The sequence below is a fragment of the Mastigoproctus giganteus genome, chromosome 7 (assembly GCF_048544385.1).
Source record: "Mastigoproctus giganteus isolate SK-2022 chromosome 7, ASM4854438v1, whole genome shotgun sequence".
NCBI classification, from domain to species: Eukaryota; Metazoa; Arthropoda; class Arachnida; order Uropygi; family Thelyphonidae; genus Mastigoproctus; species Mastigoproctus giganteus.
Genome location: NC_143581.1, coordinates 95,068,700 through 95,081,534, shown reverse-complemented (window position 1 = coordinate 95,081,534; position 12,835 = coordinate 95,068,700). Strand labels below are relative to the sequence as shown.

Sequence of the window (12,835 nt, the reverse complement as noted above, 5' to 3'; positions counted from 1 at the left end):
AGAAATTTGTTCAAGGTTTAGGCCGAAATGGATGTCAGATGAACTAATGAGACATGTGGCAGAGAAGAAAAATGCATAGGATACAAATAAATTAATGGGTGATGTGGAAACCTACAACAGATATAAGCTTCTCTTTAACCAAGTCACAAAGTCTCATAATCTGCCTTAGGCAGGCAAAGGCAGATTATGGAAATCTTTGGCAAACGATACAAAGAAAAACAGCAAAGTGTTCTTTACGTATATAAACTCTAGAAGGAAAGGGATGAATCAGATTGGTCCACTGGATATCAATGGTTCAACCGTTGATGATTCTGCTCAGGTGGCTAACAAACTAAATGAGTATTTTGCATCTACATTCACACGAGAAGTTATTCAGGGAGGGGAATGCCAGAGGTGAATTAAACTCTGGCAAGGAGATAGATGATTTTGTAATATCTCAGAGGAAAGTGGAGGAGAAATTATTGAAGATAAACATAAGAAAGGCACCTGGGGTGAAGGAATCTATCCAGTTATATTAAAGGAGGCAGCATGGGAAGTAAGCAAACCCTTAGCCATAATCATGATAGCTTTCTTGGACTCAGGGGTGGTACCATGAACTGGAGATGTGCAAATGTGACCCCAATTCACAAAGGAGGATCAAAGGGCAAACAAGTAATTATAAACCTGCTAGTTTAACTTCTGCTCCAGGGAAATTAATGGAGGCACTGGGTAAAGAAGCACTGCAGGATCATCTAGACAAGACTTCAGTTATAGCTCGGACACAACATGGTTTTGTTAAGGGGAAGTCTTGCCTGACCAATCTGATTGGATACTATGATGCAGTCACAAAAGAGCTGGATGCAGGGAATAACTTTGATATTATATACTTGGATCTTAGAAAGGCTTTTGATACTGTTGCACATGGAAGACTGCTGCACAAATTGGAGCAGTGTGGCATTGGAGGAAAATTGCTGCTATGGATAAAGTTGTGGTTGAGGGGGGAGAAGACAGAGAGTGGTACTCAATGGACACTGCTCATCGTGGTCTAATGTTATTAGTGGAGTCCCTCAGGGTTCAGTGTTGGGTCCATTGTTGTTTTCTGTATTTATAAATGATATTGATGATGGTATATCAGGCTTAATGTCCAAGTCTGCAGATGATACAAAGGTTGGCAGGGTTGTTAATTACACTAATGACAGTAAAGTAAAAAGTAAAGTAAAGTGCAGCCATTATCAACCCACTGCAGGATGGAAGCCTCCACAACAATTCATGCTGAGGGAAATGGACCATAATCTGCCATGATGGTCCAGTGCGGGTTGGCAGATCGACCATATTCAGCAGTCAGGGGCTTGAACCTCACTCTACTCAAAGAGCGTGTGCTACTGCAGTCCCGCTCCTGCCCACTCGGCTACTAAGACAGTACGCTGCTGCAACAGGATCCAGAAAAGTTTCGCAGATGGGCTGAGAAGTGTCGAATGAAGTTTAACCCTAGTTCCTGAATCATTTAGAAAAGTGATCACCCTTATTCTTTTTACTTTCTCCATTTTACTTTCTGTCCGAGTCTAATACACCTCAATTAGGTCTCCTCTAAGATGCCTAGTTGCTAAGTTCTGTAGCCCACACCTTCAATGTCTTGTGTCACATGGACACTAATTTTGCTGATCTTATCAGGCATGTTGCTATCTTTAAACCTTTTCAAGAGACTCAAATTTTTTTTTTTTTTTTTTTTTTTTTTAGGGGCAGTCTAGCTACTGGACACCAGTATTCCAAGTGTGGTCTTACAATTACCTTATACAGTGAGATTATGATTCCTCTATCTCTAAAAGAAAATGTTTGATAAATTGACATAACAGCCTTCCTTTGTGTTTTTATACCCAGATCAGAGAACTTTATGTCCACCTGTATTGTTGTTGTTGTTGTTGTTTGGTTTTTAGGAGCATTAGCAACTAAGGCCTTATTGCTCCGGGGATGTGCAGTGGTCATTCTCTAACCTTTCCGCATCCTCCATATTTGGTGGTCACGGGCTTGAACCCCGGACTAATCAAGAAGTGTGTGGTACGCACTGCTGCTCCTGCCCACCTGGCTACGGAGGCGCCCACCTATATTGTAACTACCAAGTACATATCATCCTCTACTGATTTTAATTCAATACAATCAGCAAATTCAACCTTTGCATTTTGCTGCATTAACACACAGCACAGTTTTCTGACCATCCATGAGCCCATCTAAGTCATCTTGAAGAAGTGCTGCTCGGTGTCGATCATTAACCATTCTCCCCATCTTCTGATCATCGGCAAATCTTGAAATCAGAACCTGAATCATTTTGTCAATTAAGAACATCAAAAACAACAGTGATCCAGGTACCAATCTTTTGGGGGAGAACCCCACTTCTTATGTTCATTCAATCATTAAACACAACCCTCTGCCTCCTATTCTGCAGTACCTGACAATCCATCTAAGGATTTTCCCATTATTCTAACATGTTCCAACTTATACAGTAATCTCTCATGTTGGACTAAATAAAATATTTTGCTGGAATCAAAGTTAACAATTTCAAAATTATTTCTTACATCCAGCTCATGTGTGATGCTGCCCAACTAGTTAACCATGATTTTCCCTTTAAAAACAATGCTGTGTTTTCTTCAGAATTCACATTTCTATTTATCTAAATAATCCTGTATATTGCTCTTTTCTTCACTGTTTCCATGGTATTTCACTACCACTGAAATCATACTGACAGGTCAGTAGTTATCCTCTTCACTTTTAGAATCACCTTTATGTGCTGGCCAATTATGTGTGTAAATGTATATACTGTCTTGCAGTTGTATGCATACATTCTGCTATTTACTAAAGGTAATAGCAGATGTTTTTATATTTAAAAATAAATTAGTTTTGAAAATTGGCACAGGAGGACACAAACTTTCAGTGAGACTCGAGAAGATGTGGAGTTACCTAAGCAAAATTGATGAAATTCTTTGTAATTCAGATCCAGAAGTTGAAGAAATTCTGATTCTGATTTTATTTTTCACAATGAGATCGAAGTCATTGAACTATAAAGTGCCAAAAATAGGAAATAGGAAAAAAAATAATATTTAAAACAAGTTAACTACAATTTTTAAATTTATGAAACATCCAAATTACTCAAAAAAAAAAAAAAAAAAACCCCTTACGCCCACGGTGGGCTATACAATATAATACTGGTAACTCCCTCCTAAAACAGTAAATTTGTCTTTTTTAAAAACTTCTTTTCATGACTCTTGTTACAAATTTATGAACTGTGGAGTAACAGAAATTGGGGTGAAGTTTACTTTTGGGCAGTGTGTGTGTGTTTTGCAGATCAGTGGCAGCTTGGAACAGTAGCCGAGGTTGATAGTTTGATACAGTTCAAAGCAGAACCAGATAAACACTTTTTGGTGACAGAGAAGAAATGAATGTTAGAATTTTTTTTTTTTGCCAGATGCAGAAAAAGTCCACTTCTTGCATCTTTTAGCCATCATAATACAAATACTAAATTTGTCCTTATACAAGGGCAGGTCAATAAGTAATATACCGTAAGCTTTAATATCTGAGATACTGTAACCATATACCTCACATTCATATAATACAATCTTTTAACTTTGTGAAACTAACACTCAATAAGAATTGACCATGATAGTTGCATTTTCTTCAGCATTCTTTCCCAGCTGCGAATGCACTTTGGTAAAAATCGGAGGCCGATGTTTATAGCAATGTTCAATATCAGAAATGAGTTTCATATCATTTTTAAACACCTTACCATGTATGTATGTATGCTTGGTTTAATAACTTCAGTCTACCAAACAACAACAACTAAATATATATATATATATATATATATCTGACCTCACCCAATTATAATTGGGTGAGGTCAGAGATATATGGGGGAGGTGAGGCATTATGCTCCATCCCAGCTGTGCAATCTTTGATAGTGTCATGTCTCCTGTGTGTGGCCTTGTATTATCCTGATGAAACTCGATGTTCTGTGGATTCAGTTCAGGTCTTTTGATTTTCAGAGCTCAATTCCAGAGATAATCAGTATCCTTCTCTGTTGAAGGTTGTTCCACTTCCAAGAAATTGATGAAAATGATGCCATTTTGATCCCAGCAGAAGATGGCCATAAGTTTTGTTAACAATTTGGAAAGTTTTGGCTTTTTGTTTACAGGTGCTGTCAGTTGTGCCCGTTTCATGGATTGTTGTTTAGTTTGTGGGTCCTAATGGAGGAGCCATGTTTCATCACATGTGGTGATCCCTTCGAAGAACTCAGGACTGCCAGCACCAAACCTCTCCAGAAGATCTTCATAGATCTAATTTCTCACAGTCATCATCTCTCATGTGATCAGCTCGGACACCCACCAAGAACAAATTATTTTTGTACTTCAGTCTCTTGATGGTCAAAACACTTTCCTTTGACATTTTTGCAGTACCCATCACTTGTCTGGTAGTTATGCATCTATCATTTAAATAAGCTTGTCAATGATTTCTTTGTTTTCACTGTGACAGATGTTGGTCTTTTGGCTCTTGGTTTATCCTTGATATCGAAATCATCTACCTGAAACTGTTGGGTCCATCTCTGGATGTTGCTTTTATCAACTGTCTAGTTCCCATAGACTGGCAGGAGTTTTCGGTGGATAGATGTGGCCAACTGATCACCTGATTTAAACTGGAACTCCATCACACGTCATTGCCAGAAATGGCTGTCCTTTTGTCTGTCCATATCTTTAGACATAAAAGCACCAGTAAAATGAGATTAGGTATATTAATCGATAATTGGTAGTACAAGTGTAAATCACAAATTTCTCCCTCTTCCTTATGCATGCCATGCATGAGTAATTATGCATTACTTATTGACCTGCCCTTGTATTTGCACTTAAAGGAATGTAGAATGCCCTAATCCATTGGCTGATTTATCAGTATGCAATTTGGAGTGGGACTGCATAAATTGTATTGTCCTTTTTTTTATTAGTTCTGCAAAGCCTTGTGCAGGACGAAGCTAATTTATAATCAGTTTCATGGAAAATATTTATAATTTACTCAGCAGTAAAAGCAAAATGATTCAGGGTATATTGTAAAATTTTTACCACAGTACAAAATAGATACCTAGATTTTAAATTGTAAAGTCTAGGTATCTAATTTTCGCACATAAAATAGCTTGGAAGAATTACTCCCAAAAGTTGTGAGTAATTCTTCCTGCTGTTGGATGTGTTTCAAGGAAAGTTTTTGCAGCCAATGGCACTTATCAGTAAGAATAAAGTGATACAGCAAACAGATTTTTTCAGTGTCAAATTTTTGCCATCAGTGCAAAAAGGATATCCCAACTTTTAATTTTTGTTCATCTATGCAGAGCTGTTGCATTTCCTTTGGGCTTTTGTAAAAATATGTTGCATTCTAATTTCGATTGGAGCTGTTTTACATTGTAAAAGTTAGAATGTCCTGCTACTGGAGCAGGTTCACTTTCTGCATATGTTACAGCAATATTGCACAGCAAATCCTTTTCAGCCCACTGCTCTTGGGCAATGGTAAAGTGATAGACATGCTCAATTCTGGATTTAATTAGTCTAGGACCATAGACTAATTTGGGTCTCAAATATTCTTTGAGGGCCCAAAGAAGGTTGCGGGGAACCTGGGTCAACAGCAATTATGTTTCTCCAGGAGCCCCTGCAATCTTAATGGTCCAGGAGCATTGCACTTCAATAAATCTGGCCTTGTATTCTGTCAAATTTTTGGCAACAGCATAAGAGGATGCTTCAGGCCAATAGATTCTGACTTTTGTCCCTCTCAACAAAGTCTTTCCTTTGGACATTGTTTAAACATTTCCAAATAGTATGTACTTTCAACTACAGCTGTTATATGTTGGGGACATAAGATGATATCTAGCTTTTAACTTATGTCCCCAACATATAACAGCTAGATGACATAAGGTGATATCTAGCTTTTAACTTTTATGCCTTTGTTCAAAAGTGTACATCTGTGAACAATGGAAAAGGAAAACCCTTGAGTACACTTGTGAATGAACACACTTGGATACTAGACAAAATTTTTCACGTAACTTAAGACTGTAATTCCAACTGATGCTGTTTTTCATTCAAATGTCAACCATGTTTGCCCACAGTTGATATGATGATACTGTCATGACAGGGAATTTTCAGCAATGGCCCAAGGGCAAGCTTAATAAATTCAGATTTTTCACTAAAAACTGAATTTTTTAATTTTATTTTTTTAATGAAAATTACCCCAAGCAACTGTAAATGAAAATTTCTTCGCTGCTGAAATGTTGTGAACAGTCTAAACAAAACTGCAACCTGTATAGGTGAAGGAGAGGTGGACATACAACGAAAGTGACTTGGCATATTGATTCTAAGTTTTTATTTCCCAAAACTGTACATTTGCACGTATCAATTAAAAATTGTGGTGCAATATTATTAGATGGTTTGGTAATAATCAAACTCTGTGACGAGTGCTTTTTATTGGCTGTTACTAATTAGGACTGATAGCTGTCAACAATTAAACTGTACATCATATTAGACACTTTAGCAAATTTCCCTAACCTGGCATAATGTAATGGAACTCTTGCGCATGACTGAATGAAAATCAGTTGTGTAATTAGTGATGCTAACTACCAGCAAAACAGACTATCACGAAGGAACACGTTGTAACTTCTTTTATTTATAATCATTAGAAAGGCAATATTTAGGAAATATATCATACTTTTTTTTGTACTCATATATTAGCAAGTGACCCTAGTTTTAAAACACCAAAACTATTTAAAATTTTAGGGTAACCTAACCTTCTTTTACAAAAAAAAAAAAAAAAAACCACAAACTTCATAGATTTAGTAGCATATGTTTGTAAAAGAAGGTAGGCTACAAAATTTGATAGGGTGGTGATTTTTAACAAGGGCCCGATAATTCCAACATATTTTAAAATTTTAAAAACATTTGCTTTATATATCTATATTAATAATGGTAGTTAACAGTCATGATTAAGAACTAAGAGGAAACATGAATCATAAAATTTGAATTATTATTAGTGAGCACATAATAGGAAACTAAATTTTTCACAGTGTGCATTGGTCACTTTTTGAATTTTTACCAAGAACCTTATGGATTTAGAAATTTAGATGGACCTAAAAGTTCTAAATTTTGGGATTCGAAACATGGAGTCTGATGCCATATTTATTTTAAAATCAAAGTTTTTTTTTTTTGTGTGTTGTGTAATTACCAGGTCATCTAAGGCACAGTAGCAGGTCAACACTGTTTAGGACAGTGATTACACTGTCTTAAACCAAGGAAAATTTCATTTGCAATTGAGTTTCTGTAGTAGTAAGATGAAAATGGAGAAATGAAATGCAAGTTAACAATTACACTAGGAAATGCATTTCATTTCATTTTACTGAATTCTATTTTAAAACTAATCACCTCAATGGGAAATTTAAAACGAATTTAAAATATTTTCTATAAAGAAAGAACAGAACTATCATATTATCATTGCAAATAATTATTACTGATAAGTCATTACTTAGGCATCAAGTTAAAACACAAAATAATTAAACACCAACCTAAATATACTATGTAGTCATAAATTCCCTCTAGAATAAGGATAGGTTTAGGCTGTCCACTGGTATATGATTCACTAGTTGGTAAAAACTGGGCTTTATTATCGCCAAATAATGGATTCTTTAGCTATAAAAACAAATTTCGTTCAAATATATAAAATGATAGAGTAATATTTTATATATTGCACATTATGAAATGTCTTCCTTTTCTGTAGATCTCATGAGTTTATGAAGGAGGGAGAAACTTAGAAAAATAATATTTCAAGAAACATTTATTTATGCAATCTAGGTGTTATTTGTGTGATGTCTTTCAAATCCCATATTACAATATATACTGGCAAGAGATGAGAATAAAAGGAAACAGCAGGTGTAAGAGAATTCTGGTAATCTAAGAGTTCAGTAAAGGTAACTACAGCAATACCCCGCATAGCACTGATAATTGGTACCAAAACTGTTCCATGTTAGTGAAACCGTGCTGATTGAGGTATAATTTTAATGGGTTTTAATTGAATGCATACCAGAGAAATAGTCTATAAACAAATTATAATAAATCTATAAACAATTTGCACTTGATAGCCAATTAAAAGGATTTGAATTAAAAAATATTATAAATATTGTATTAATGAAAAGGAAACATCGTGAGAGATGAGAAAAAAACTTTATTGTTTATTTAGGTATTTCAATAAAAATATTCTGAAGTTGTCTCTTCTTTTTCTCGGCACACAAGTCTTTGTAGCATTGAATCCCATCTTGTAAAATTTTCCGTATCTTGATGCTATGTTCAATATTCGGATCTTCATTCATAATCACCTCACAGGTCATGTCAATCCCCTAAAAAACTTTCTCCAAATTTTTCTGTTGAAAATTCTTTTGATGTCACTTCAGAATTGTTTTCCTTTTCTTCATATGCAGTTTACTTATCAATTTCAAGGAGAGTTGCATCATCTAAGTCATTTGCATGTGAGTCAATGCAGTTACATAAATTGGCAGTTACCAAAGTTTTGAATCCTAAGTCTTTACTGATCTTCACAGTGTCTTCGGTAATTGTCTGAATTTGCGATCAAAACCAGTGAAATCATTTGCCAAATGGGGCAAAACATGCTGCCAAGCAGAATGGCATGTTGTTGACAGTGATTTTTAGCCAATATGCAAATATATTTTCAATCATATTTAAAGGGGTAAAAATAAATTACGAAATGAAGTTATGAAAAGCTTGAAAAGCTATTGTGTCGTCTTATCAGGATGGAATTAAGAATGCTGAACACTCTTGCATGCTGCTGCTGACTGCCTGATGGGAGCTATTGGCACATGTGCACGTGAGACAATAGAGTTGGCACCAAGCATATATGTATGCCTACCTAGGCTACAACAATGCAGCATATATGTAGGGTATGTGTCTAGGTTATTGAATGAGTTTTAATATGTACAGTAAATTTTTGACTTAAACTTAATTGAAAATCGTGTTATAGTGAAACCCATGCTGTTTGAAGCCGTGCTAAGTGAGGTATTGCCGTATAGTTCAGTGCACAAATATAGATTATTGCACTGAACCATACAAAGAATCTTCTGAGAAACTTCTGCACTCACTTGAATGCAGATACACCAATCAACTCAGTGGTGTAACAACTGAGAGCAATTTTGAGACAGTGATTTTAGGAAAGACTACTGCAGCACCTACCTTAGTATCTAGTTTCAAGCAGACTCTGTATATATTAGTATTAGTAGTGGCAAATGATGCAAGAAAGCAAGCTTATACGGTATCAAGCAAAAAAAAACCCCTTCCAATTTCACCTATATATTCTTTCCAATAGACTATCCAGTTCTTCCTTGAATTTATTTAAGTTATCAACTTCCACAACAACCGACGGAAGTTTTTTCCAGCAATCAACCACACACTGGCAAAAGGCAAATTCCACACATCTCTTCTGTAACCATCCTTCCTCAATTTGAAATTAAGCCCCCTCATGTGCACAGTCTGAGCAAGGAGAAGACTCCATCAGCATTGAGCTTGTTCAATCTATTTGAACCTTAAACTTCTCAATCAGATCACTTTGCAGGTACCTAGTCTACAGATACTGAAATTTGCAGAACCGAAGCCTTTTGTGGTAGAACCCCTTTGTTTACTCTCCCCACCAATTTCATTGCCTTTCTCTGTACCCATTCCAGCAGCTCTACATCTTTCCTAAAATTAAGTTTCAGACCTATATGTAACACTCAAGTTGTGGCTTGACCATTCTTATACAATGGGATAATCACCTCCTTATACCTGATAGAAAAATACCTATTCCTATATATCATCTCCTTATCTCCACTAGAAAAATTCCTATATATCACTGACAAAACCATGAGCTGTCCTGTCTTCACTGTTCAGAGAACTTCATATCTGACTGCACAATTACCCACCCACCTTGGGTCTTTTTCATTCTCCACTACCCTGAATATAGTACAAACAGTCGGTACATTACTCTGAGGTTGCTGCTACTCATATGCAGTACTTTACATTTGACAAGGTTAAACTTAAGTTGCCATTTCTCAGCCCATCTGCCTAAATTTTATACATCTTGTTGCAGTAGCATATTACTAATGTCATTAACGACCATCCCAATCTTTGTATCATCTGCAAACTTGGACATATAGCCTAATATGATTTCATTAATATCATTGATAAATATAAAAAACAACAATGGGGCCAACACCGAACCTTGGGAGACTTCACTAATAACACATTGGGTGGTTGTGCAGGCAGATATGAAGTTCTCTGAGCAGTGCAGACGGGCTGCAAGAGTAGCTCATGGAGTATTGTCAATGATATACAGGAATTTTTCCAGCAGGGATAAGGAGGTGATTATTCCCTTGTATAAGGCAATGGTCAGGCCACACCTGGAGTACTGTATACAGGTCTGGAGGCCTCATTTGAAGAAGGATGTAGAGCTGCTGGAACGAGTACAGAGAAGGGCAACAAGATTAGTGAATGGAACAAAGGGGTGCTCTTAAGAAGAAAGGCTTAAGTTTTGCAAATTACAGTGTCTGGAGACTAGGCACCAGCGAGGTGATCTGATAGAGGTGTATAAAGCCTTGAATGGTTTGAGCATGCTCAATGCTGATGGGATTCTTCCTCTCGCTCAGAATAATCACCTGAGAGGGCATAAATTGAAATTGAGGAAAGACAGATGTAGGATAGACGTGCGGAAATTTGCCTTTAGCCAGCGGGTGGTTGGTTGGTGAAACAGACTTCCATCCCTTGTAGTGGAGGTTGATAGCCTAAATAAGTTTAAGGCTCAGCTGGACAGGTATTTTGAACGAACAGAGGGGTGAAGTGGAAGTGGGGTTTTTTTTTTTTTTTTTTTTGACTGATGCTGCATAAGCTTGCTTTCTTGCATCAAATGCCTCTACTAATGCTAACACTAGTCCATGAAGAGCAGTGTTCATTGATTACAACTCTGTCTTCTCCCACTACACCATCCCTTTAGCAGAAACTGCCCTTAATGACACATTCCTCCAATTTGTACAGCAGTGTTTTATGTGCAACAGTATCAAAAGCTATCCCGAAATCCAAGTATATGATATCAAAATTATTTTTTACATCCAGTTCCTTTGTGACCACATCATAGCATCAAGTCAAATTGGTGAGACAAGATCTCTCCTTAACAAACCTATGCCTGAAGTGTAATTGCAGCCTTGTCTAGATGATCCTGCATTATTTTTTTAACCAGTGACTCCACTATTTTCCCTGGAATAGAGGTTAAACTAAAAGATCTGTAATTACTCGTGTCTCCCTTTGACCTCCCCCCCCCCTTGTGAATCAGGGATACATTCACACATCTCTAGTCTGTGGGGGACCTCTCCTGAATCTAAGGATGCCCTCACAATTATGACTAAGAGTTTGCTTACTTCTTTAGCTGCCTTCTTAATATAATTGGAGAGATCCTATCTGTCCAGTTATATTAAAACTCCACCCCATGTGCTTTTCTTACATTTAACTTCAAACAGTTCTCTCACTTATTACAAAATAAATTTTATCCCTGTTAGAGTTTGATAAGCTTCTGGCATCCATTTCCCTAAAGACTTCCTAATATGTGAATGTAGATGCAGAATACTCATTGAGTTTGTCAATAACCTGAGCAGTTTGGAATAAAGGCAATAAATGATTTAAACTTGAAAACTTGAGTGCTATTACATTCATTATCTCGACAGTACAGTGTATACAGCATAAGAAAATATAATATATTAATTAATTTATTGTTGTAGATTAACGTTAAACCAGGATAAAAAATCATTACAACAGATATAAATACACAAAGAAATATCCTGTGGAATGTCTTTTAAGCATATATGCGAAAATATTTTGTTAAAAGTTTTAAAATTAAAGAATAACACCTTAAGAATAAAAACTTAAGTAACAGTCTTATAATAAATTTTTAAATATACACTTTAAGGCGCCTCCGTAGCCAGGAGCAGCAGTGCATAGCACATGCTTCTTGATTAGACCAGGGTTCGAGCCTGTGACTACCAAATACGGAGGATGCGGAAAGGTCAGGGAATGACCACTGCATATCCCCGAAGCAATATGGCCTTAGTTGCTAATGCTCCTAAAAACCAAATAGCAACAACTTTATTTTAAAAAAGTTTTTTTATAAATAATAATAAAAAAATTTAAATAAGGAATTTGAGCACCAGATTTTAGTAGTATTAGAAGTGGAACTATTGCAAGAAATCAAGTTAATACAGCATAAAAAGAGAAAGAGAAAAACAATATTTCCCATATCAGTTGTCCGTTTCCTCTAACAGTTTGTTTAGTTCTTCCTTGAATTTATTCAATCTACCAATCCCTACAACATCAGATTGGAGTTTGTACCAACAATCGACCACCCAATGGCTGAAGGCAAATTTCTGCACATCTACTCTGATTCAGCCACTTTCCCACAGTTGATCAAATTTCTACAATTAAGTGCATAATAAAGGCAATACTTCTACAATACGGTTTCGCTCTAACAGGATTGATAAATTGCGGCAATCCTCGCACAACATGATACTTATATAACATGGTTTTGCTCCTACATGGTTAAAGAATTTTGGCAAACCTCGCATAACACAGTATTTTTGAGCTTTTGTGCAGGGAAAACCCTGTTATGTTGGATGTAATTTTTCCACATTTCCATTCTTTTTTTGCGAGTCCCCACTGTGGACTTTTGCTAGTGACTATGCAAAAAAAAAAAAAAAAAGAATTATTGAGAAATCCCTGTGTTAGGTTCTGTGCTATTGAACTTGTGCTCAATATGGTCAATT

The 12,835-nt window shown here is 36.2% G+C and overlaps 1 protein-coding gene across 5 annotated transcripts in view; it reads right to left on the bottom strand.

Moving 5' to 3' along the window:
* Positions 1 to 12,835, bottom strand: part of LOC150083087 (sorting nexin-14-like) — an 842,525-nt gene that overhangs the window by 112,403 nt on the left and 717,287 nt on the right. For all 5 annotated transcript variants that reach the window (XM_090377020.1, XM_090377024.1, XM_090377023.1 and 2 more), the window contains one exon: positions 7,553 to 7,676. In XM_090377020.1, the coding sequence (XP_090233146.1) occupies positions 7,553 to 7,676 (124 nt within the window). The remainder of the gene's footprint in view (positions 1 to 7,552; positions 7,677 to 12,835) is intronic.